The 27817-nt window shown below is 36.1% G+C and overlaps 1 protein-coding gene across 2 annotated transcripts; it reads left to right on the top strand.

The window, feature by feature from the left end:
- The first annotated feature begins 245 nt into the window (after positions 1 to 245).
- On the top strand, positions 246 to 27817 carry YAF2 (YY1 associated factor 2). 2 transcript variants are annotated; one of them, XM_088141740.1, is made up of 4 exons: positions 246 to 531; positions 965 to 1090; positions 20758 to 20910; positions 24027 to 27811. In XM_088141740.1, exons 1-4 carry the CDS (start codon positions 506 to 508, stop codon positions 24262 to 24264), a joined length of 543 nt encoding a protein of 180 aa, XP_087997866.1. In that variant the 5' UTR covers positions 246 to 505; the 3' UTR covers positions 24265 to 27811. The 2 variants fall into 2 exon arrangements, with proteins under 2 accessions (XP_087997866.1, XP_087997865.1); XM_088141739.1 differs by lacking the exon at positions 246 to 531 and adding an exon at positions 648 to 791 and having other exon boundaries at positions 24027 to 27817.

Raw genomic sequence — 27817 nt, 5'->3', positions numbered from 1 at the left:
GGGTGCGACTTCGTGACGGGGGGAGAGACCCAACACCGGCAAGGGGAGCGCGTCTTTGCGCAAAAGAGGAAACCAGCGGCGGCGCTTCTGGCCCCAGAGCGGGCTCCTTCTTGTCACCGCCCGGGCAAAGCGAGAGCCGCTCCGGTTTGCCCCCGCCGCCGTCTGGGGCGCCTCGGCCTGGATGCGGGCTGCCGCTGGTTGGCGACGGGGGGAACACGTGAGTGAGCAGAAGAAAAGGGGGGGCACAGGGTCGGGTTGAGCAGGGGGGCGGCAGCAGCAGGAGTTTCCCCGAGAGCTGGAGGTGGCGGCGGCCGCGCTTGGGAGCGAGCGGGAGGCGGTAGCTGTTCGCCGCAGCAACAGCGGCTGCAGCGGCTCCTCCTCCTGCTGCTGCTGCTGCTTCCCTTCGCTGAGTCCCAGCCCCCGCCTCTCCGATCCCTCGCTCGCTCCTCCTTATTGACAAATACACAAAGGGCCGCGCCGGTCTGGAGACGCGTCTGGAGCCGGCATGGGAGACAAGAAGAGCCCCACAAGGTGAGGAGGGCGGAAAGACCAGCGGGCGGGCGGGCGCGCGGGCGAGTGCGCAGGCAGGCAGGCAAAGGGCCGCCGCGAGCAGGCCGGTCAGAAGAGGGGAGGCGGCGGCGGCGGGGCTGCGGGGCCGGCGTCGCCGTCTTCTTTTCGCCCCCTCTCCCTCCTCCGCTGCCGAAGCCTTTGGCGCCCCCCAACGTAGCAGAAGCGATGGCGGTGAGGAGGAGGAGAAGAGGAGGAGGAGGAGGAGAGGAGGAGGAGACGAGGTAGTTGGTGAGAAGCGGCGGCGGCGGCCGAGGCGAAGCGAGGCCCTGAGGGGAAACAGGGAGGGAGGGAGCGGGCGGCCGCGGCGATGTCTTGTTTTGTGTCTTAAATCTCCTTCCGTTTTTCCTCGTCCTCCCCCTCCTCCTCTCCTCCCTCCCCCCCTCTTTTTGGGTAGGCCGAAGCGGCAGCCGAAACCCTCCTCCGACGAGGGCTATTGGGACTGCAGCGTGTGCACCTTCCGGAACAGCGCCGAGGCCTTCAAGTGCATGATGTGCGATGTGAGAAAGGGCACCTCCACCCGGTGAGTGAGCGGACAAGAGGCCTGGGCTGACACCCACTTCCCCGGGCAAAGCGGGGGCGGGGACGGGTGGGGTGCGGCGGCGGCGGCGAGGAGCAGAGGACTGCCCTGGCCAGGAAAGGCGGCCTGGGCTGCCGTTCGGCAGAAGAGGGGAGCCGGCCACGGCCACCATCATAGCCACCGGGGTAGGCGTATTGATTGCTTTCCTCTCTTCTGTGGGGAGCGTGACAGCTCCGTTCTGCATCTTTCCCCCCTTTACTTCATTTCTCCAGTAAATATCCCACTCTCGGGCTGAAGGAGAATTCCCTTACCGTGAACTTAAAACACATTCCTTCGCGGCAAGGGCTAGAAAGGGTAGAATAAGCGGCTTCCTTCTTATAGCTGCCCCCCACCTCTCTGGATATGTAGGGAGATAGCCATATAAGTGTTGGCTGTTGGTTTTTAATCCTGCTGGTAGGATAAAGTATTTCCGATGCTTTGGAATACTCAAACTGATGAAATATTAATAGCAAGCAGTTGCACAAATTGTAATAGATTTGGTGTCTTCATTGGTTGAAGAGAAAACAAAAATGGGCCAGATTTTGTTTAACATTTATTGAGACAATTCTGTTGTTATTATACTGTGAGATAGATAGATAGACAGGCACACTCACAGACACACACACACACACACACACACACAGAGGTGACTGCATAGATAAGTCCATGGACTGTGCTATAGTCCCAATTATATTGTGATTTCAGAAAATCACATACATACCATTGATCAAAATAGAACAAGCGGTCAGGAAGTACTCTCTATTATATTTGTCTGTATTATCATTACTGATATTTTCAAGCAAGAGTATATTTTTCTATCCCTGTATTCCAGAACTTTTAAAAATGCCCATTATTACAAGGAGAGAGGGAAGTGAGGGATTATGGAGATACTTATTTGTGAAAGCTGAGTGGTAGTTGCTGAGGTGATGAAAACTTCAAGCTTCTGACATTAAAAGAAGGGAAAAACATGATTATTAGTAATTTGGGAAGCAAAAGTGGAGCAGGCAGTGTGTCAATTCACACCTTATGAACGCTACTCTTGATGCAGGTAATTGAGGTCAGTAGGGTTTCCTAGTCAGTTGGTAACAGTATGCATTTGCTGAGCTACCCCCTGCTTCCTTACATGATTATACAAGTCTGTAAATGTAATTAAATTAAAATACGAATATTTTCTTATTGTACTTGTCTCCCATGTCCCATTGTTACTTTAAACAGTTACTGATGAACTTGCAGTTTTCCTTAATCTCTTTCATCAGTCCACATTGGCAATACTTACTTTCTTTCAAAGGACCATCTCTAACAGCTGTTTCTTAACAGAGTTAGAGATCAGATTTTGCTCTAGGTGCAGTAGTAACCTAGGACAGCACTTAATATTTAATCCATAAAATTAGACGAAAGTGATTTACTTAAGTAGATGAAGCAAGTGATCCATGTGGTTCAAATTTGTTTTCTGTCACTGGGGACTTCCAGCTATAAATAATGGAATCTTGATCTATTTGTACCCATATCATTATTTGTTTTTTCCCTTGACCATATGAAACTTTGTCTGAATGTTCAGACCAAGCTAATAGATGTGTGTGTGTGTGTGTGCGCGTGCGCACATGCATGCACAAATGCATTTGTGGCTTTTTAAAAAATTATCAGCAATATTTACTGCCCAGTTTCAGTTATGCAAGATACTTGTTATATATCTATTATAGTTAAAAATATCTTATAACCTGGGGTACTATAAACACATTTCAGACTTTGAAAAAGTGTTGTGGGTGCTGTCACAAAATGGCTGACAAAAGGTCATGTGCATTAACAAAATGATTGGTGTAATAGTCATGCTAATGCCCATAATAGAAGGGGAAATGGAAAAGCTAGAAGGCGAGTAATTTGTTTAAGATACTGAGTATAATACAAAGCCAAAATGGGTCTAATCTCCAAAGCCACTTGTTTGAAACAAGTTTTCAGCTCCAAAAAATTCTCACTTTCTTTGTCTGTTATTTATCTTTTTTATTATATACATTTATATGACTACCTATCTTGATCAAATAACTCTGGGCAGTTAACAAGCAGAAAAACAAGAACATATGTATAAAACAATTGGGAAGGAAAAGTAAAAGACGCACCCCACTTATCTTTCAGTGACAATGAACTTGCTCAGTTTTATTTTTGTCTGTACCAACAAATATGTCTTCACATTTCTATAAAGAAATTCACGCCCCAAATGTCACTCCCCTGGAAAGCCAACTCTTTTTCTTTCTGCCACGGCTCCAGTTTTATTGTTTCTTATTTCTGTATCCCTTTTTTATCCACCATAGGGCTGTTCACTCCCATTTTTCATTAGAATCCATGGCTTTGGGATTCCCTTCTTTCCAATACCTTAATTCATTTCACTTTCACCCTCCCTATTCAAAGTTGCAGTTGGTGCATAGCAGCTAAGCTGTTAACTGTTGCAAGATAAAAGAATCACATGTCTGTAAGGGTTCCAGTTGCTTATCAGGCGCAATTTAAGGTATTGTCATGAACCTTTAAAGCCCAAATGGTTAGGTGCTGTACTGTGAACAAGATCTTTAGGAAAGATTTTTTTTTTTTTTTAAATGATGGCTCCACTGTTAGAGTTTCATTTATCTTAGTACAGGAAAAGGCCTTTTCCTACATTGTTTCAGTGATTTGGAATGTACTCCTGTTTGAATTGTATTTACTTCCCAGTCTTTCTGTGTTTAGAAAATTTGCATAAGACATATATTTTACTAGGCTTAGAGTAATTTGGTTAATTTTAATACTATTTTTTTTAAATAAACACTTTTGTATTTTGCAATTTAATGACATAGGGTATTTCATAGTATTCAATATTCAGTTATTCATATTCAATTCATATTCATATAAGTTGAAAGAAGACATGTTGAATGAATGAATGTTAACAAGCATTGGTTGTCAGTCTTTAGACTTTCTATCAACTAATGCAAAATGTTACTTTTCAATCAGAATGAAAGTTGAACTATATTGTAAAACACAATTACCAGGCAGAAGAGTAGCACAAACTTTTATGTGTTTTTAATTGTGTGGAGGTGCTTATGTAAATTAAGCAATCTGATATAAATAATTGCACACAGCATGTCATGTTAGGCCATCATGCCCATGGGCATACACTGGAGACCTAAAATTAGACAAAGTTTTTATCCTTATTGTGCACCAGCATCAAGCTCAGGTTCATTATGACTTTATTAGAAAACATATAAGGACATTTAATTTTATAAATTTATTATACATACACACATATATACAGAGGTACAGATATATATTCACGTGCCATACATTGCTTGCGGAGAACATAAAACATAATTTAAAAGCAATAAGAGTAAACAATATTTCTAATTCTTATGAAAGGCAGAGAAAGAACACTTCTTGGTAAGAAGGACAACCTATAGCTTCAGGAAAATCCATAGCCTTTGGAAGTTGAAAGCCCTCCTTTCTCTTGCATAAAAGTAAGAGCATACCATAGAAATGAGGACCTGGCAGTTTTTCTGGATTTTAGGGTAGAAACATATTTTTAAGGTAAATATTAACATCTTGAATTCAGACAAGAAACGAAAGCAGTTGGCAATCAAAATAATTGCTGCAACACTTGCTGAACTTGTATTTTGAAACTTTCAGTAGGAGGGAAGCAGATAGTGACATTTTGCATAATTTGTTAACTAATTTTCAGCATAATCCCACTATACAACAAATTACAATAGTCAAACGTGAGGTACAAATGCGTGCATCAACCGTTGCTCCATTCTCAAAAGCCCCAATCCTGTACAGTTGATCACTTTGTGGTTATTTTTGGCAAGTGCTGCTATCTTTGTGCCTGTTTTGAGACCAGCTAATGTTCACAACACACTATTCTGGTTTAGTCATTTTTGAAAAAAAATGAATTACTTGTGGATGTTCCATTACTGGGCTACAGAGTTCTGCATACAACTCATTGTAACCTCTGGATATTTAGTTAAAATAATGAAGAACTGAGTGATGACCCTTTGCACCAGATCAGGAGTACACTACTTTTGTCAGTGTTGTCAGTGGCAGCATTCCAGAAGCAGGCAGCTAGCACCTAAAGTGTACCAGACTTTTTGAGGATGGAATTTTTAATAGATTAAATGGGCACTTTGAGTCTGTAACATTTTAGAAATCCATTTTGCCTTCTAATATCCCCCCAATAAACCAAAATGCAAAAAGATGTTTTGGGCCCCACCAATTTGGGGGCCACAAAAGGGATGCTGCCACTCTATGGGCCACATTTTTGACCCACTACTCTATACTGTATTACTTATTCTTTTAATCAGCTTCAATAAAAGCACCAAACTCAGTAGAACAGCACTTCTCCCACAAGGCCAAACAGGTGTCTCTAATGAGCTGGATTTGAAAGATAGTGAAAGAACATATATAAAGGTAGGAACGTTACAGATTTACTTCTTGATATTGTACACATCCCATTGAATTTAATGTATATTTCATTTAAGCTTTAGCTATGCAAATAAAATCTTGTGCTTGGATTAGGAGATAAAAAGTGGTTGCGTTAGAATGAATGAAAATGATTATTTGTATCCAATAACTATTTAAATATTCTGTGCATTAGATCAGAGAGGGCAAAAATTAGACACAGATTTTGTAATATTAGAATAATGAGACTATGTCAAAATGTAATGAAGTACCATTTCTGTAGCTAACAGTAGAATTTTCAAAATACCAACAATATAAATTTGATTCATGCATTAGATGTTGATATGTAGATTTTATATATGGAATTTAAGCAAATTACAGTACATGAAGAAGGATTGAAGTTGTTAGTATAGTGTTTGCAGGGTATTACAATCACAAATATTTTTTTTAAATGTGCAGAAGTCATTTCAGAGACCACATTTTAAATGTTGTGCTGCTATTAAGATCTGATTTTGCCCATATATCTTTATCTATGAAGGTTGTTCACATGCATTTTCAGGCAATTACTGTGTACTATAGCTGCACAGCCTAAAATGAATTGGAATATCTGGTCTTCAGCAGCTATGTTGTCAATCTTTTCTAAATTTATATTGAAAGGACATTACCTACTATCCATTCAAATCAAACTAAGTATAAATACGTTTTGCTGGACTGAAATCAAATTTGAGGTTTGAATGTAAAAACATCAGTATTCTATAAAATATATGGTGTCATAACTGCCAGAGAATACAATAAATGAATTCCCTTGCTATTATGCTTTTGAGGGTAAATGCATTCTGTGTGGATGTGATAGCCTCAGATGTTCCCAGAGGGCATTGCTTAGCAAGTTAAAAAAAAGAATTGCATTATGCTACATTTTAATCTTTAGTACTGAGAAATACTAGTAATTCTGTACTCAGAAATCTGTAGTTTCGTTACGTATTATATATTTGTGCTTGGTGCTCACATTTAACTGTTTTGAATTGTAGGATAGATATAAATATGGGTCATATATTTTGTGAAAAACATTGCAAAATAAATATTAATTTTTAATTTTAAAGTGCCTGTCCTTTGTAAAATAACAAAATGTAAACACATTGGGGCTCTAATTTATCCAATATGAAATATTTAATAATGACTAGCTTTTCAGTTAAGATAAATCTTTATATTTTAATGAACTGTATTCTCAGTATAATTTATTTATTTGAATCATGTTTACCTTGCTGTTCAGCAAAATAATGCAATTTAAATTCACTAATTTTTTACTTGCAATCTGAAAGAAAAGGAGAAAGGGAAGAAACAAGAAATACAACTGTACATTCTAAAAATTAAGCGGCATAAAAATGTATTCTTATAATGATTAGCTGGGATTAAACTAGTTTGGGACAGAAGGAGAATCTGATATGGCTGATACTTTAGCAGAGCAGATAGAATGATTCTGTTCTCATTTTTTTGTGCTTTACTGTAGTCTGGTAGAAGTTTAGATAAAAATGTAATAGAACTGATCTTTCAGAAGGGTGATTGATACATCCTTTTCCCATTGTGCTATTGTCTGATGGAATAGCTCGTGCCAAATAATAAACAGAGGGACCAATGGTATAAAAAATATTATTGGATATTTTTAGCTTTCTTCGTAGGTTTTGTGTTGCAAACAGTACACTAGATTTGGTAAAACATTGCTTTACGAGACTGTTTAAGTTAAATCTGTTCATATATTTTTTTTACTTTAATATCTATAGCCCCATCATTTATGTCTCTATCCAGTTCTTGTTGCTACAGAATCCAGACTGTTGATGTGCATCCTACTGAAAGCAGTGCAACGCAGTACAGATGGCACCCAGTATTTGGATGCATGTCTAATTTATGCCCCACGGCATATGGTCTATGGCTTGTGGGCAGAAATCATTTATACCTATGTATCTAGTACAGAATAGAACATGTTTGAATAGGGAACACTAACAGAAGTTGGATGGAGTTACACCCATTGATCTTGTAATGAATGTGCTTGCATGTGCCAGCTGGCCCTGCCTGCCAGACTTCCAGTTTCTCCCCATGTTCTTCATGAAAGTCTTCAGTGTTGCTTGAACATGAGTACAATCTGTGTTGTTGAGAACTGTGATAAAGTAAGGTTCCCAGTAATGTAGGGATTTCTACTTGTATTTAAGCAGAGCTTCCTGTTCAGAACAAGAAATTTGGAAATAGTGCATCTTATTTGTTCATGTTAGTAATATGAAACTAATTTGGTTAGACTGATTAGACTACAGTGATTTACAGTCTGATGGAATACTGTATTTGATTGTTGTTTTTTCCCTGTATTTCTTTTTTTCCATTTCATGCCTTTTTGTACCTAGAGATTTTACTTCATTGGGTTAAAAAGATAATTTTGCATTAAAACCTTACATATTGGCAAAAATGCACAGCTATCCTCTTGTGTTTTTAGAATATTCAGGAGGTTTTGTCAAATTCTATATTTTGGGGACTTTGATCAGGAATATTCAGAACACCTTTGCTACTCTAGCTAGGGCTGCACTGAAGGAAGAAGTCCTTGACAGGAGAGTTAAGAACTTCCTAGATGAAAGACTAGGTTGCATTAGGCTCTGTTCCACCTGTCAGGATGAAATTGTAATATTATCTTTTACTGAGGATCCCTTGGAAGTAAAATTTCCTGGTGAGGTTTAAATTATCCATCCTTCCAGCTCATAACACATTATATTCAAGGAATACATCAAAGTAGATGGACACACTCTAAGTAATATGGGCACTGTGTAGTCCTGTGGCATTGCCAGAATCAGTTATCAGTTTGCTGGACTAAAATGAGATTTTCATTGCATGCTGAAAATGGACACTACACATTGAAGTAGTCATATACTTATCTCATGAAGAAATTTATTTGTTTTAATGTCCTTGTTCTAAGCTAGGATGTATGTAAATATAGTATCTTCCACTCATTGTCACAGTCTCTGCATATTATGACAATTAGGGGAGATTGTGTAGGTAAGTAGAGTTGGGAAAGGAAAGCAAAGATTGTAAAACTTCTTCATGGAGGGATACAGATGAATTTCTAAAGTACCTTCTTTATATATGTGCTGATTTCCTAATTTGGAAGGATTTTAACAAAGTGCTACTGAAAAAAGTACATTACTACATTCATAAAATAATATGCATTTTAAAAAGTATTAATGTATTTTTGAAATTGTTTGATATAACCTTTGTGTGTCATATTTGTATATATCTGAGTTGAGTCAGGCATTTCTGGCTTATGGAAACTATAGTTTTTAACCATATTCCATGATTCAAAATAGGCGAGATATTCAGTCAGAATGGGCATTTTGTGGTATGCTTAGGACGATGTCTTTAATGCTTTGACCTTCTTTCAGACTATGATATGACCCGTAATATTAATATATACCATTTTTTAAAAAATCTTCGAATTAAGAATTAGGTAAATATTTTTTTCTCATTTTTTCTGTTTTTTTAGTGACAGAAGAATTATTAAAGTTACATTGCATCTCCTCCATTAGTGACTCTCTGTTAGTAGCCTGAAAACAAAAACTCAAGTACTGTGCTCTGTGTGTGTGCGTGTGCGTGTATGTGTGTATACACACACATACACACGCACACACACCAAAATAAAATGGTAGACCACCAGAGTGAAGAATTGTAGAATGGACTGCAATAATTTGTAAGCTAGCAAAAGTATTTGAATGTATTAAAATTTCCAGGAAGTATTTTAAGATAGCCCTGCATATGTGCAAATTTAGTCTTATTATGGTAATAGTCTTATTACCAGAGTATAGGCAATGCTCTGCAGTCAGGATATATCTATTCAAGAGGGGTCTAACACAGTACTCAGTGGAAACTGTTATTGAGTCCTATTGGATCTCTACCAGTAGATTTGAATCAATGAATTCCTTAATACTGTGATTAGGATCCTTTAACAAAACCATCTCTGGAACAGATTGAATATAACCATCCAGCAACATTGTAGAAATGAACTACGGTCTTTTATCTTTCATCCAGCCCATACCTGCTGCTAAGCTCCAGCCACCTCAGCCAAATCTAGTATAAAGAAGAGATAGGATTTGATATCATTACATATTAGTAGAAACAATTGATTTTGGGACTCAATTAAGATAACCCAGACAATCTCAGTTTTACAAAATTCGTATGGATCCAGCAAATCACATTCATCTAAGGGCATTTAGAGTTTATTTATTTGTTTAGAACATTTATATAGCTATCTAACTCAGTGTGACTCTGGGCTATGTACAAAACAGTTAAACAAAAATACAAAAGAAAATTAGCATTACTAAAGCAAGATAAAATAATTAAATGGTAAAATACACTGGGAAGCCCCTTGGAAAAGAACCAGATCTTAACTGCCTTTCTAAAATGTGTAGAGTTGGGGCCAAAGAGGTCCCCCCCCTTTTTTTTCTTTTTCCATCGAATAATATGGAAATCCAATCTAGAAAAAGCTGCTTTCCCACTGGTCAATGTGGCTTTGGCCTGGGCATTGACCTGCATGATGTAGGGAGTTTAAATCATCTTTATGTCTGTAAATGCTGCAGAACCGCCTATGAGAATATAGTGTGTGGAAAATATAAGTTTTAGATTTCCTGATACTTCCCATTTGCATGGGGATTTAGTAAATTAGCCACCCCCAGAGACTGATAATTTGTGTCAAATATTTCTCAGTCCTTAGATGGGGAAATAGCCCAGGTGCTTCCCAAGATTATGGCTGTTGCTCTTGTTAATCACGTCCTTGGTATCTGTGAAGCTAGAAGCAATGAAAGAATAATGTGAGGAAGAATTGTTTTAACTCTAACATAAACTGGAGTTGAATCTCTCAGTAATTATCAAAAATCTGGGTTGCAAAAAGATAGCAACAAAACTCCCACTTTTTCTGAGAAGAAAATACATATTTTAAGTAATCATTATAAGTTTTAAGTTCATAAAATGCAGTAGTATGGGGGAGATGGGCAGCATACAAATTTAATAATAAATAAACAAACTACAATAACCAATGACTACTAACTGCAGCTAAAGTAGCTCTTGACATTCTAGAAGCACTGTCCCTAACCCTCTCCTCCTCTCCCCTCAGAAGTGTACAAATAATGACAGAGTCCTATCGTAAAACATTTTTTTATTTTTATTTTGGCTCCTAAGCCCAAGCCACTCTTCCAGACACTAGGAAATGCTCTATCAAGATGCTCTGTTTCGTTTTCCTCGGATCATTTTCTTCTCTGCTTTTTTCTGTCTATCATGAGATCTTTCCTGACTTTCCTGACTTTCCTGACTTTCCTCCCATTCCACTGATGGTTGAGAAATAATGATCTACTCCCAATTTTAGGGACTGTTCCACAGTAGTGATAATAAATATAATTTTTGTGTTACCATTGTGACCACAAAGGGTTGCTCGATAAAGTTTTTTCTGAGTGCTGTTAAATCTTAGCATTTATTAAACAATTGGCCATTTGTCACCAGTTTGCAAAATAATTTGCAGATAAAATTGTTTGGATGTTTCTGTGGATTCTTTTTTTTTTTTTAATAATACTTCCAACTGATTTTTCCTGAAGTTATGTACATGCTTTTTAAATACAGGTAGTACCCAGGTTAAGAACACCCGGTTTAAGGATGACCCAAAAGTTAAGAATGGAGCCTTCTTAGCAAAATTCTAGTTAAATACACAATGATTTGAGTTAAATACACAATGGTTCGAGTTAATTATACAATGCTACTTATACAGTATTATACCATAATACAGTTCCGGCTTACATACAAATTCAACTTAAGGACAGACCTTGGGAATGGAACTCTTAAACTGGTTAAAATATATTATATTATATACACACATACTTTTTTGAACCTCAAAACAGTCTGAAATTTCTAACTTGTGTAAGATTATGCACAGCTGGTTATTTCATGTTACTAATTTTAGCTTTTGACCTTCCAAAGATTATTTGATATTAACAAGTTATAATAAAATGTATTAGACGCTGACAAAAAAATTTATTACATCTATTAACATTTTCAATAACTAAAGGAAAAAAACGCTTGAAATTTTACATCTTATTTTATACTTACTGCAAATGGACATGTTTACTTGGCCTTTGATGGATTAAAAAAAAATTCAGACAAATATTTATATATGCTGTGTTTCAGGTGAATGCATTTAACAATTCTAGTATCAGATTTTAAATTCAATCTAAGCTTCAAAATATAAATAAGTAAATCTTTTAAGATTCAGAAAATCACTATATTTTGACTTTAAAAAATGAAAAAATTTGGGGGTTGAGAATTGAAAGCTAAAATTAATTTAGGGGCATATGTGGGAGAACAATACAAGACTTTTTTGTTTTGATTTCACAGTTTGCTTTTAAAACCTAGAACAGTTTTTGCTGAAATCCAAAAAGAAGTATGTGGGCAGTCAGTGCCACATTTAATTGGAATCTGCCCCTGCAACTTTAAGTAATTAATAAAAAATGTTGAAGAATACAGGGCTCAGGACAAGCTTGTGGCATCCAAAGCAACACTCCAATCTGATGAAGAAGCACAGATGAGCATGCCTTCTTTTCCTTTTATTTTGAAGAAATGTAAATAAACCCTTTTTGTTGTTCTTAGCATCCTTTGAGAATATCAGCTCCTCTCAGCTTTAACTTTTCTCGTGTCATCCGAGATATGTGTTACTCCCAGCTTTAGTTTGCTTTGGGGGGGGGAGAGATTGATTGATTATTCGGTCATTGACAAACCAACATCAAATAGCGAAGTACATGCAGTATATAATGGAGCAATAAGAAAATACATGGTCTGACATTACTCATTAACCTTTGCCAGATTTACAGACTATAAAGCAAAATTTTGTTTTGACAGTGTAACAGTAATACTGTTCTGACAATATAAAATAACATGAACTATGGTTTCAGTGCCTCTGGCACTGGAAGATCAAGGATTAGCCTCATAAGGAATTTACTTAAATTCTCCCTCCATAACCACTGTGGGGAATATGTTAAAATGGGTAAGGATAAGGCTCTTCTGAATTTTGGAAATGTAGTTTGTTTTAAAAATTGTCTGGCCCTAGGCACCTGGACTGATGATTCACAAAAACATCTCTAGGCAGAGAGTCTATTCCATTTGGCCTTCCATATCTCATACTGTACCTATTGTTTGAGAGCTTTCTTGGTATTCCCAAATCCCAGCATCAAGAACACATTGCTAGGGAAGCCATACTAATTCCAGTTTGGATACACTGATCTTTTCCATATTGAGCTGAAGTTGTGGTTTAATATTAAGGACATTAGACCTATCTGGCAAAAGGATAAATGTAACCAATATGCAAATATACTTAACCAGAAACTGGTCTCCACCTTAGTAATGCCAGCTCCTTGACAGAGTACTGCATTTGGTACATGCCCCCTGAGTCACAGCCCCCCACCCAAAAGCCAACTTGAAAAATATACAGAAATTTAGTTTACATGCTCTATAAAATGGCCATGTTATATGACTCCAGTTGGGCCCTATAGAGTTTGGGCACAAGCTTTAGCTGCAAATAATCTGATAAATTATTAAAAACTGTGCACCAAGAATTCCTCATTATAAGTATGAGAATAAATTCTCTCAGAGAAAACCTAATATCAGATCCAGCTGTTACAAAGGCAGATATTTTTAACATCTGGCAGTTGTCCAGGAATGTTTAAGCAAGACTTTATTTGTTGAAGAAACCTTCTCTGGATATTTTAGTGTGTTAATTACCATCTTCTATTCCTCTTTCCCTTTTTGTTTAAAATCCTTGAGTTAGTTGCCCTCTGACATGGTCATGGTGATTCATTCCAGTCAGGATTCTGGGCAGGTTATTCTTCAGGGTTAGTGCTATTAGATCTACCAATAGAGGTGAATATGTGTAGCTCAGGATTCAACTGTGGAGTCCTTGGGGTTCTCTGAGCTTGGTTCTTTTCTTGCAAGCGTTTCATTATCCAGCTAGGTAACATCCCATTTTAGCACTGAAGATGTTACCTAGCTGGGTAATGAAACGTTTCTTAAGGTTTTGCTAGATGGTATGCTCTTTCTTTGGGCATTTGTAGTAGCAGTTGTGACAACTCTGTTAGGATCAGAACCAAATTCAAGTTCTTGGTGCTAATTTAAGGATCTGCAGTTAGCTGTTCCCCACTGCCTGTCCCAGATCCTGTACAACAGGATCAACATGACAGGATCTTCTTTCCATTCTTGCTGTCTGGGTTGCTCCATCTTATTTGCATGCATTCAGGATCTGGTCCCTGGGTATAGAATTCTGTTCTCACACTCCCTTCTGCCTCCATATATCCTGGGATGCATTTAAGGATTATCCAATACAGTAAAGCAGAGTGATTGGTAGAAGTGGTTGTCAACAGATGCTGAGAATGGGAGTAGGATTGTTTTATTGTAAATCTTATTAATAAAGTTAGATGGTAGATAGGTGTAGGATTTTATAATTGTATGAGCATTATTTTCATTGCGATTTTAAATATATTATGGTGTATATTGATCGTATTGCGTTTGTGTAATTTTAACTGCTGTTTAGTTTTTGTTAATTTTTATTGTAGTTGGACTATACCCTGAAGGGGGTCCATTATAAATAACAATTTTATTTGAAACCAGGTATCCCAACCAAAAGTTTTTAAACAGGGCTGTTTAGCCCTGCTGCATAGTTCATAAAAGAGAAAACATTTGAACACAACGTTCATTATAAATAAGACTTACATTTGAAATATAGCAGTCCCTGGAATTATTTCAAAATGGCTTCTTACGTTTTATGCAATAAATTCTACTTGTCAGAAGTTCATAGATTGTTGTATGCCTGTTTGTTTCAAGTCCAGCCTACCAGGGAGAAGCTTGACAACAGGGTCACTTTTCCTCAATATTCCTGCTACTTCCACTTTTTCAATTAAGTCTTGCTATTGGTTAGACCTTTCAAAAGAGCTGATCCTCTTGTGCCTTCTTTCACCCTCTAAAGGAGAATGCTATTGGCATGACAAGTGAGGCATTCCCTGGAAGTTTCATACGTGGCAAAGTTTGTTTCTTAGTATATATTGCAATACCTAAAGTCTTACTTCGATCATTGCTACTTGAGTTCCCTTTGAAAGATCTGCAGTTTTGGAAAAAATCATTCACGTTTTCCATCGGTCAGACAGGGTATAGCAGATATCAATAATGGTATTGCTTTTATTAATTATTATTCTTATTGTAATCCAGATGCTCTCTACAGTGTTTTAAATTCTTTCATGTGTTTTTGCAGCATGTGTGGATACTTTTAACATAAAATGCAATTCTATTTCCCTTTATATTGCTTCTGTTCCTTTTGAACAAATGTTATCTCCCAGTTACTCTATTCCAATATGAGACTTATCTCACCAGTGTCTGTTATGCCTATTAAATCAAATCTGTCTTTCTGTACTCAGTTTGCCCACATCCAGGTATGCAGCACCTGGCCGGCCATTGGAAACTAAGGTTATGTATGGTCAGCACTTGGATGAGAAAGCACCACAGAATTCCAAGACTATTGACTAGAAGGTCAAAAAACATTATTGCAGAAAGCAAAAACAAACTATTCCCATACTGCTGCCAAGAAAATTGCATAGATGTGTTACTAGAAGCTGAGCACGGTTCAACTTAAGGTATCTTCACCTTAACTCAGAGTTCATGTTCATATTGTTGCTAGGACTAATAGATGGACATAAATGCCATGAACTGAAGCAGCAATATAATTGAAATATTATGAAACACGTTATGAAAACGGGTGAAATTTAGAAACGGCTTTGCATTATTGAATTATGGAGCAACGAGAAAGAGAGTACGTGTAGGATTCATAATTTATAACAGTGCTCAGACCCAAATAGTATGAACACTGATAAGGTATGCAAGGAGCTGGAATGCAAACCAACATCAGGAGAATCATATTGAAACAAAATGATAAAAATTAAATAAAGCACCAAAATTGTTACATTATTTTTAACACTGGGTACAGCTGTTTCCAAAGTTTTCATCTGTGCTTTTCCCAAGTCATTTATATCACAATGCACACTACCAATTAGTTTTTCTTAAGTAACCATATTTTGCTTAAATGCTTTTCTCACAGTCTAGTTTTTGTTTTCTTCTCTAATTTATGCTAACAACAGTCAAAAGACTGTTAGCATTTTACACTTGATCAGGCATATTCTGTATGTGTGTCTATCCTAGGATAATGTTCCCTGAGGAAGGAAGAAAAGTAATGAACCACATTTCCATATGTACTTCCTATACATAATCATTCTTGCTTGCAATCAAGGTCGTGCAACTTTACTTTTACAAGATAATGAAATAAAAGTTGTGCATCATTTATTAAGAAACCTGTATAGAGAAAACAGAAATAAAAGTCACAATTAAAACTGTACAATTAATATAATTGATAATTGTATTGGAACTAAATAATATAAAGATTGAATTTCTGGATATTAGAATAAATTTATTTAGTTGAAGAAATTGAAGTTGAAAAAAGGCAGGATATTTCAGCAAGTTCTGGAAGGAAAAGTGGGGAAAAATTCAAAAGTAGAAATAGAAAAAATAACTGAAAAGTTGTCCAAACTTTTGCATGTCATACTACTTATTCTGAATCTGTAAACAGTTACAGTTGATTCTTGTTATATGTAGATTCTGTATTTGCAAATTCACTTACTTGCTAAAATTTATTTGTACCCACAAAATCAATACGGCACTTTTGCAGACATCCAGAACAGCGAAAAAATTTGAGTCACCCAATGCCATGTTTCTAGCTGAGGATTCAGTATTTGCTAATTCAGTGTTTCCAGCAACTATATAGAACATAACTATCACAAATAATGAGAATTGACTATATAAATAAATTGTTAACATGCTTTCAAATTTGCAGAAAGATGTGTTTAACTTTGTACATGTTGGGGTGGTATCAGCTTCTGTTTACTTAGGGATTCACTGAGACATTATTTTTTTAAATTTTATTAAATTTTTAATTACAAAAATAAGAAAAAAATACATAAAAAGTGCTTTAACACAACTGAGACATATAATTTGACCAGGGCACATTTAAACTTTTGCATATAACTGTATGTCACGTATTTGTATTTTTGAAATTGGCTTTTTAGGCCAACTTCATAATGCTGTATAAATGCTTTGTAAAGTAATAGGAAAAGTCTTTACATGCAAATTAGTTTAAAATTATGGGAGAGAGACTCTGTTGACTGAACATACAGAGGCACAGTAGGAAAACCTGGGCATTGCTGCTAAGAATTATTCAAAAGTCTGCATTGGCAGATATCACTGCACAAAAGTATAGTGAAATGCTATTAGTATTCTGTGCAGTACATATTAGCAAGCAACCCACATGATTATGAACAATCGCACTGACTGCTAAAGGCTATTGAGTATGTATATTGCAGATAGCTTAGTATTGCCCAAAGTACTTTTTTCAAATCACTTCTATCCAGCAAAAGTTGCTAATACACAAATAATTCTCTTGTCTGAGTGACAGCAGTAACAAATAGGTAATATAATCTGTATACCTTCACATCCACATTCATCTAGATATAAATGTTATGAATAATTTTAATATTCTTTAAATATTATTTTCAGTTCTGTAAACTTGGATTTTCTGCCAGATGTGCATGATTAGAAAATAACTACAAGAAAAGTTTGAGCTAAGCCCAACAGCCATAGTAGCCCCACACTTAATAACACTTAAATCAGTAGTTTTAAGTGTGCCTAATTATGTGCAAATGTGTATTTAACAGCTTACCCACTAAAGAGTATAACAGTGTTCCATATATGTGGCCATATTTAATTAGTGGAAATAATAATATATTAAGTCTAAACATAATGAGTTTGAATGAAAATTATGTAAATATAAGGTGAACTCAAAAATTACTTTCTTAGAGATCCCATATAGTTTAAGAGATATTGTGTACAAATGCTGTATGTCCACTTCCCTCCATAGAATTTCAGTTATTAGTATGTCTGTTCTACCTCTTTCCAATCCACTAATCTCTTTCAGTTGTACACACTGCTAAAATATTATAGCCCCAAAGAATTTGTCAGACTAACTAGAATTCAGTGAATGATTTTGTTGGTGTGAAACAATCTATAGGAGATAAGGATTCTTCCTGGAGATTCCTACTTGTCTTGCTGACATACCATCTGCCCAGCCAAGTGAATAATTCTTTCCAAACCAATTACAGATCTTTCAGAGAGGCATGAAGCAGCTGTGATAGGAGGGAGGCCTTAAGCACTTAGTTTTGTTTAATTATCTTTTTTCTTTATGTTTTTAATTTTCTTTGGAGAAGATTTTATAAGCAGCCCAGGATCTGTTGGAATGGGCGGCCATAGCAAATTTAACTAACTAATTTTGTAAGCTGCCTAGAATCTGTTGGAGTGGGCGGCCATAACAATTTCAAATAAATAAATAAATAACTCTGATATTTGTTGGAAGAAAGATTCTGTCAAGCATGATTCTCCCAAGGAATCCTACCAAGACATAACTACAGTTTGTTAATAAATAGGGCAACCCAATGCCATTGGTCCCAGTAAAGACAGCCAGTATGGTGTAGTAGTAAAGGTACTGGACTAAGAGTAGGGAAACTCAGGTTCTAGTACACTCCTTTTGACAGCATTTATCCTACTAGGATAAAGCTTAAAGACTCCCATGGTATATTGATATGAATATAAAGTGGACATAAATAGAATTTTTTGTAGCAAGAATGTTGAGGTTTTTCTAAGTAAAGGCACTGCTCACATCTTTAGGCCTGACTCATTCTTAACTGTCTTGATCATTAGTTATATTTATGAATTATTACTGATTAGTAAAGGAAGTATTTTAACTTAAAGGTTACTTCTCTTCTGATTGATATATAATGAATCTCTATGATTAACATGATGAAACATAGGGCTGCCCTTGAAGACCATTCAGAAGCTCCAACTGGTGCAGAATGTGGTAGCACAGGTAGTAATGGCACTGATTCCTCAGCGTGTTTAACACCACTATTTTGTGAACTGAATTGGTTGCCAGTGTACTTCTGGGTGCAATTTAAGGTGCTGGTTTAAAGCCCTTCATGGCTTGGGACTGGGTTTCTTGAGGGACCATCTCTTTCTGATTGTTTCTACCTGTCTGATCTAGTCTGGCAGGATGGGCATGCTTCGGGTCCCGTCAGCTAAGGAATACTGGTTGGCCAGCCCCAGAAGACATGCCTTTTCTGCCGTAGTGCCCATCCTAGGGAACATTCTCCCTTTGGATATTAGGATGGACCCAACCCTGCTGGCCTTTCGTAAGGCCCTAAAGAACTGGTTTAGTGCTCAAGCCTGGAGCCCCGAGTGTGTGAAGGGACCCGTCTCCTGGTTATATTAGTGTTTGTTGACTGTGTAATTTCCTTGGCTACTATGCATTTTAATTTGGTTGTAATTGTTTTATTTTTATTTAATATTGTTCACTAACCAGAGTCATTTGTTGAGATGGGTGGGTATACAAATTTATTAAATAAATATATAAACCCTTAGTTTCTGGTTTGGTTCTAATAAATAGTTTGACCTGAGCATCATTTTAAAAAAAATAATTTTAATGGAATTTTCCAGTTTTTGTATAACTGTATATAAGGAGTTTCATTATTATATTTTATGGAAAATATTCTCTTCAAAATACAATGATGCAGAAAATTAATTGGTAACATAATGAATACTTGCTATTCAAAAGAGGCAGTTTCCAGGTTGTAAATAAGTCCCATTGAACAAAACAGAACTTTTCAGAAGATTCTATTACTGTGATTTAATTACAGTAATTATCTTTTTTCTCAAGATAATTTATCCCTTGAAAACTTATATCATGCCCAGTTCTTTCAGCATTTTAAAGTGAGTATGTTAAGTGACTTTACCCCATAGTATTTACTGTATGTTATTTAATTTTGCATCTTTAAACAATTCCTTTAAAATAATTTTCACATAAATCTTTGACTAGGTTTCATATAATTAAATCACAGTAATAGAATCTTCTGAAAAGTTCTGTTTTGTTCAATGGGACTTATTTCCTAATCACTGTATTTAGGATCATTTTATAATTTTATTTAAGAATATTTTATTTATAAACAAATATTTTAGGCTAGTTATTTTGGGCTAATGAAAAAATTATTGAGAGGTTTATTTAACATATATTTTACTCACTAAATATAAACAGGCTAATTCAGATTCTAATTTTTGCTATTGGATTTATTTTCTATAAAACTTTAATTTTTGCCTAGAAAATATGTAACATAAAGTCTCCCTCAGGTCAAGCATAGCTCTTGATGACTTCACAAACACATCTATTTAATTTTCTTGGCAACACTACAAAACTGGGTTGCCGCTGATTTCTTTTGTATTTTACTAGAATACCGCCCTGGAATTTCCTAATGTAATCCCATCCAGGTACTAACAGAGTTGGATTGTTCTTATCTTTTCAAGATCAGCTAATTTTAGCTAAGGGCTTGTACCTAGTTTGGAAGAAAATATATAGTGCTGCTCTGATTAAATCATGATATCCTTGGTTCCTTTCTTTTTATGAATAATAGTAATTATTAGTCCTACTCCTAAGCTTTACTAGAGATTTACAGTGCAGTTGTATACAGTCATATATGTATGTATGTATGTATGTATGTATGTCTGCTTGGAGATGTCAGTAGTTATATACCTCTACTCTTAGAAGTAGAGCCAATTGAGTTAATTTAAGCTTTCTTGGAATAGATATCCATGCATGGGAATATGCTATATTAACACAATTAAACTTATAGCAGAACTGAAAAGAAAAACAATGGTAAGTATACCATATTATCCTAGGCTTTGCTAACTCATATTAGTCAGAGCAGAAGTGTGTGTTTGGGGGAGAGGGGGGCTGGAGAGTTGGAAACATTAGATTTGCAAACTTTTCTTTCTCTACATTTTAATCACAATTTCTTAACCTGAATGGCATAAAAATATTTTGGCATTATTTAGAAAATAATATCTAGAGAGATAGGAATATCTAGAGAGAAAGGAAGGAGAGTAACACAATATAACTCCAAATGTATCCAGTTTGATGCTGAGTAGGTTCATCCTTACTAGGTAGTAAAAATAGTCATGTAGAAATTTATTGCACGTACTAATGCTACTTAATTTAAACTTTCTTATATATGTACAAACAGGAAACCTCGACCTGTCTCTCAACTGGTTGCACAACAGGTTACCCAGCAATTTGTGCCCCCTACACAATCAAAGAAAGAAAAAAAAGACAAAGTAGAAAAAGAAAAAAGTGAAAAGGAAACTACCACCAAAAAGAACAGTCATAAGAAAACCAGGTAACTTTTATGCTGTTTGGGGTTGTTCAAAATACATAAATAAATATTAAATCTTCATCTTCTTGTGAAATTCTTAGAAAATTGTAATAAAAGCCAGACATGTTGATCAAACACAGAAAATAAATAAAATGTGTGAAATAAAAAGGAGATCTGTAACTTTTCCCATATTGTCTATCCCTGCGGTTCTTAAAGTTTGTGGCTTCATAGGGGTACTGCAGGATATTTTATATTTTCAGGGGAAACATACTGATACTCAACATCTATCAGATACCACACAAACTATTAGCTTAAGATAGTTCAGAGTTTTGGCCTATAGACGCTGTGAAAAAATTACTGAGATGCAAAGTGCTTTGTAAACCAAAAATCTGGGAACCTCTGGTCTAATCTAAGGAAAGCTATATTTATGCCCATCTGATGCTTAACATATTATATATTTTTGTATGTAAATGTTGGGCCCTACTAGTTTACAGTGATATTTATTTACAGGTAGTCCTTGTTTAAAGACTGTTCGTTTAACGATGGTTCGAAGTTAGAATGGTATCAGAAAGGGTGTAAAGCACTTCTAGACATCATAACACATCGTGCCCGCTGCGTCACATGGCCACATTTGGGGCGCTTGGCAACTGGTTTGCATTTACGACCGGTTGCCAAGCACCCTGCGATCGTGATCACAATTTGCAATTTTTCTTGCTGGCTTCCTGAAGATTTGAGCTCCATTCCCCCAGCCCCACAAAGGATTTCCCCTCCATCCACAGAGGGGAGGGGAAACCTCTTGGCGGTCCACAGGAACATTTGAGAGCGAAAAGGCTACCTGCTCAGAGGATTTCAGCTCTGCGCAGAGCTGAAATCCTTCAGCAGGCAGCCCTTTTGCTCCATCCACTTAACAACTGGGAGATAGTTTAACAACCACAACCGGAAGTGCCCAGATTGCAGTCGTTGAGCAAAGCAGTCACATAGGCATCTCTCTTAATGACCACTCCACTCAACGATCAAGATTCCTGTCCCAATTGTGGTCATTAAGTGAGGACCATTTGTAGTTAAGATATTCTGCAAGTGATTTAAAAAACAACATTTAATGAGTCTTTCTCTTCCCCTATCTCGTGGTTTCACAAAGTGAACTAAGCCATGAACCATGGTTTATTGAATAAACTACAACACAATAAGCAAAAATCAAATAAGCTACGTTACAGCTTAGGGCATTACATAAACTCATTCCCAGTTTGTTCCAGAAGACACTTTTGCTATCAAATGTAGTACATGAGCAACTTAAGTTACCTTTCAAAAGCACTGACCCATGTTCTCCATTTTCCAAATAGATTTTAACGAAAACATCCTTAAACTTTTGCTACTTGAATAACTGGGTTTGCCTCGAGCCATCCATTACAGACTCTTAGCAGCTTGGTTCAATAATATAGGCATAGGACTGAGTCCATCATTAAATAAAGTTTTGGGGGATGAATTCTGAAGATATTAAGGGAATTATTTATAAAAGATAAACACATATTTAGTAAAAATAATTTAACATTTCTTAGATTCAATATGTTTGGATGATTACCATTTCTATTATTTCAGAGCATTTTCTTGTAAATAAGCTTTCAGTGTTTCCAGTCCCCTACTAGGTGTCTCTAAACTCCATTAATAGCATGCGGACAAAAAGTTTTTTTCCTTTTTTCTCCTAACCTAAAATTCAGAAGCATTAACTGAAACAAAATACTTTTTTAAGAATGCAAAAGTATTGAATTTACTGCTGCAAAATTACTAGAGGGATTGGATATATTCATGGAGGGTAACTGCATCAGTGCCTGTTGATAGTTATGACTACAGTGAGCCAGTTTTAGATATAACATATTAGGATTTTTTAAGATAAAATATGTACAATAACTGCTCACCCTTTCCTTTTTCTCGATACTCACGTACCTTGTTGCTGTTTAATACATTTAAAAACCAAATTAGGAAGCTGCAGTTTTCAAGTTTGGAATAAATTAAGGAAGATAATGACATCAGACCGTAAATTCAAATGCCTTTTCTGAAGTGGATAACCCACAATGTTTTTGTTTGACTAAAATAGGAAACTAATTAATTAACCCAGGAATTTTTTCAGCACAGTAAAAATAGCAGAGTGTCAAATTAGAGTAGCGAAGCAGCAATGAGGACATAAACTTCTCTGAGCTTAATAACTTACATTATACTGAGCCATGTTTTTGTGGAATTTACAAATTTAGTGACAATGTGCCCCAACCTTGGTTTTGTGAACACTAGCACTGGAGATTCATGCCCTATCATGCTTTGTAATTGGATATTTGCTGTATGAAGCATTGTATCAATTTTTTATATGATCCCAAATTTGATGCTGCCCAGATGTTTTGGACCTAGTTTCCCTTAATTCCATATAGCACAATTCCCACAATAGCTGGGAATTAAAATTTACTGATGGCTTCTTGAGGAGGAGATTAACCACTACCTCCTTAAGACAAGCAGAACCATCCACTCACTCAAGGATTAGTTTACCACTGCCTGGAACCAACCATACAGCATCTCCCAGGAGGGACATAAATCTAATATACAGATGGCTATGCTTATGCCTATCTGCTTCCTCAGGACCAACAGCCTCAAACTCCTGTCAGGTAACTGAGTCACATCATGCTTCTTTCAGCTCCCCAAGATCTGCCCAGCCAGAGTTCAACAGATCTGAACTACTTTATCTGTCAAATGCTTCAAATATTCCTCACAGCAGTCCTGCATATGTTCCTCTGGCCTCTTCTTCCCTAATGAAGTTTTGTCTATCTTATGTTCCATATTTATAGTATTGGTGAGCAGGGACCATTAGACAATGAGGTTACAATCATAGGTCAGGGGCAAAGCATATGCCTAGCATGTATAACATCTTAGGTTTAGTACTTGGCATTTCTATTTTAAAATTTCAGGGAACAGGACTATCAAAGACATTTGCCTGACATTGTTCAGAGGTTCAATCAATTTTAGTAGAGCACGCTAATGATTTGTATCATAATATGGTAGACTCATACACATTTTGGGATTCCAAAAGTATCTTTAAAATAAGAGGCTGGGAGATTTTCTGAGTTTCCTCTTTCATTTGATTATTTATATTATTTTAGGCCCAGATTGAAAAATGTGGATCGAAGTAGTGCTCAACACTTGGAAGTTACTGTTGGTGATCTGACAGTCATTATTACAGACTTTAAAGAAAAAACTAAGTCACCACCTGCTTCCAGTGCAGCTTCTGCAGACCAGCACAGTCAGAGTGGTTCTAGTTCTGACAATACAGAGAGAGGAATGTCCAGGTCATCTTCACCTAGAGGAGAAGCCTCATCACTGAATGGAGAATCTCATTAAAGTTTATTTACTTCATTTTCTTTAGTCTTTCCTCTCAAAAAATTACAAATATATACAACTTCTGCCAACAGTTACCACATTTTCATGACTTATTATCCACCGCGCATGATTAAGTTTACCCAAATATGATTTATGCAGTTTTTTACAACAATGCTGCAGTGCAATTAAATTGCACTGCAATCTACAAAGCATTTTCAGATCAACTTTTTAATCTTCATATTACAATGGTGCCATGAAAATGTGGTTTGAATGTTCTTGATGCAGTGTTACTGGTAAGTCCATTTCCTCCCTTACTTTAGTGAATTTTAACAGAACTCTTGGATTCTATGCTATTGGCATGTACTGAATTAAAAAAAAAATAGTTCAAGCTGCCTAAATATGTATTATTTGAGAATTGTGAATCATAGTTATATGTATGCAAGTCAGAGATCAACTTAATCAACTATTGCTGCAAAAGACTTTTCGTAATGATTATCTTTAAAACACCTGCTGGTACTTGGTGTGGTTGAATAGGAAAAATGTTATTAAATAAAACATTTGTATGAATTTTTGCCAATGTCCAACACATTTTACTGGATTATTGTAACTGAATAATGTTGCTAGCTTCTCCAATATTTTCCTCACACATTTAGAACATTTATTGTTAATGTTTACAAGCAAAAAAAGTAAATCTGTTACAAACATTAATTGTTTAGCTTTATAATTCAAATATAGTACTACCTTGTCCTTATACACTGGTATTCTATGTTATAGAACATAAATTTATTCTCAAATTATTAGTCATTTTCTGTTTTTTTAACCTATATCTTAAAACTACTGTTGATAACCTTAAAATCCCAAACATGATGCTGTCATAATTGGTATTTTCTACTTACTTTCTCCCAGATTTGCCCAGTGTTACAGTGGTATATCTGTTCAGCAGGAGGCTGGGATCCAAAGAGGCTTTTAAGTTTCTATATGAGTTTTTGTGCAGGCTTGTGGTTTGTTTTGTTTGGGTTATTATTTTAGCCATAGTTCTTTGCACTGCACCAGAGAGCATTCCCAAAGATCTCCCAAGGTTGAGAACCAGGCAGTGCAGGGGACTGCAGCTGGAAAAGGTGAACTTTAAAAGCAATGGTGCCTGTGTATGCGTGTGCGTATGCGTGTGAAAAGAACCTGTGCAGCCTTTAGGATTCAGGCCAGTGATATTAAATGTTGCACCAGAGTAAATAAATAAGCAAGTGCTGTATGTATAACATTTGTTCCTATATCAGCCTTTTGCTTTTTTTTAAAGAACTTTTATTAAATAATATAGAATAAATCATAGGAAAAATGCAATTCTTTGTTTTTGATATAGTGGTGGACATTTATGCATTTAGCAATATATAGATGCAGAACAAAAGGATTTACAGTCCCATTCGGTATTATGTAAACTTTCCAATAAAATATTTTTATGAGTATAGGTTTTGCAGTTTTGTTTACAATCAGTTAAATGTTTTAATGATTAGATCTTTCACCTGAACTGTAGAATTAGAAACATAGTGGGAGGGAGGATGGTTTATAACTTCTAAGGGTGTTTTTATATATGATTGTCCACTCAAATGAAGGACATTCACTGATCAGAATGTAAACCTAATCTAAAATTATTCTAATTTAATAAGACAGTGTATTAGCAATTCAGAACTTATACATTATAATTGACAGCACAAGAAGTCTATGCATTTCTACTCAGAAATGTCTCACTGAGTTCATACTTTATAGCACTATAGCAATCAGTGCAATCCTTCCATTTTTACTCAGCAGCCCAAACATGAGCATGTGGGGGGGGGAGGTACATGGCATGTACACGGTGATATTATCACAATAATATCTTAAGTTATTTACTTATGTCACATATCACATCACAAGTATGTAAAGGTAACTTTTGTATGATGATATAATCATCCATATCATTTTGGTATCTTCATGGTTTACTTCAAATGCTGCTGAGCCTGAGGCTGTTCTCCTAGGGAATTAGATGCACTGTGCTCTTTGGAATTTACTTCTAAATAAGTATGCATAGAGTTGCACTGCACAAAGTAAATATTAGTAGTAAAAACATACAAATTCATGTTTCCAACTTTATACTATTTTTCTGTTGCTTGCACCAGTTGCCAATATTAGCATTTTCTACCCACAAACATCCTCATGAAAATATCCTGCAGATGCAGAGTGACTTAAAAATGAAGGCTCTCATACAGATGAATCTTAAGATAATAAGCTAGAAGAGAAAGTCTAGTCAATTTATATACCTGTGGTTTCTATGTTATATTAATCTTATGCACACTTACCTGGGAATAGGTCCCGTTGAACTCAGTGAAACTTAACTCTGGGAAAATATACATAGGATCAGGCTGTTAATATTATTTGTTTTGGTAAACAGTCCAGCTGTGTATTGTTGAAGGGAACACTTCACATAATAGCTAGGAATTAACTTTTCTTCACTTAAAATATTTATTTTGTGAACTATGAAAAATTAAATAGGATTTTTGGTAATAATTCTAACCAAAAAATATTAAATATGTATAATGACAGCCTTTCAGCTAGAATTGAATTTTGTAGCCCTGCTAATTGTGATGTTTGCTGGTCTCTTGTAGTAATGTATTTTTCTGTTTTTAACTCCAGTACTTCTACAGGCACAATGGTACTGTCTATTTTGTACAATGTTAGATGTGAAATACAGTTAGTTGCATAAAATGAAAGTCTGATGTGATACCTAAAACTTGCATACGTCATTTCTTGCTTTTGCTGTCTAAAAAGCCAATATTAACTGTGTTTCCTCAAATGAATAACAGCTGGAATGGTTGAAATGAGGATGTTACAAAGTAAGTTTCCTTGATCTTTTATTCGCTTCTAAAGAGAGATTACTGCTTTAAGCCATCACTGGGAACAATGTAATTAATTTCTCTGCAACCTTTGGCAAATAATGTTTTCCCAATTTTTAAAATGAATTGCTGTAAGTAATGTTCACAATAAATAAACAACATAAAGGTAGCTATCCATATGTGGGGGGGGGGGAAACTGAATGAAATCTACAAGTGATACAACTATGTAATTGGCGTACTTAGTTATTCAATTGGTAAAGTATTTAGGAAGCTGCTTTGTATTTAAGATATCCAATCAGTCCATCTGATTCAGTCATCTTGACAATGACTGGCAGCAACTCTCTAGGATTTTACTTAGGAATCTCCTAGCTCTACTTGTGGATGGCAGGAACTCAACTCTGGATTCTTCCATGCAAAGTATGTGTTTCAAAACTAGGTTATATGTAATTTCTTAATATAAAGAATACATCTTTAAAGCATTTTCTTTTGCAATATCCATCTTTATAAATGGATATTGCAAGTGTCACTTATGATAATTTTATCAAATTAAGCTTGAAAGTGATCATACGCACCATTTCTTACGAGTTCCTTCTCATTAGAGTCAGAGTACAATCCTAAACAAACTCCATGGGGCTACTCCCAATTAGTTATTCTGTATAGATGTGCTGGATTGCTGTTTGTTTATTACAAAAATGTATACAGTATCTGAT

This window comes from Python bivittatus, unplaced genomic scaffold (assembly GCF_059951505.1).
Source record: "Python bivittatus isolate LINGU-HERP-01145 unplaced genomic scaffold, Pbiv_v1 ctg000330_np1212, whole genome shotgun sequence".
NCBI lineage: Eukaryota > Metazoa > Chordata > Lepidosauria > Squamata > Pythonidae > Python > Python bivittatus.
The sequence above is the reverse complement of the archived record's forward strand: the minus strand, read 5'-3'. Positions and strand labels throughout refer to the sequence as shown.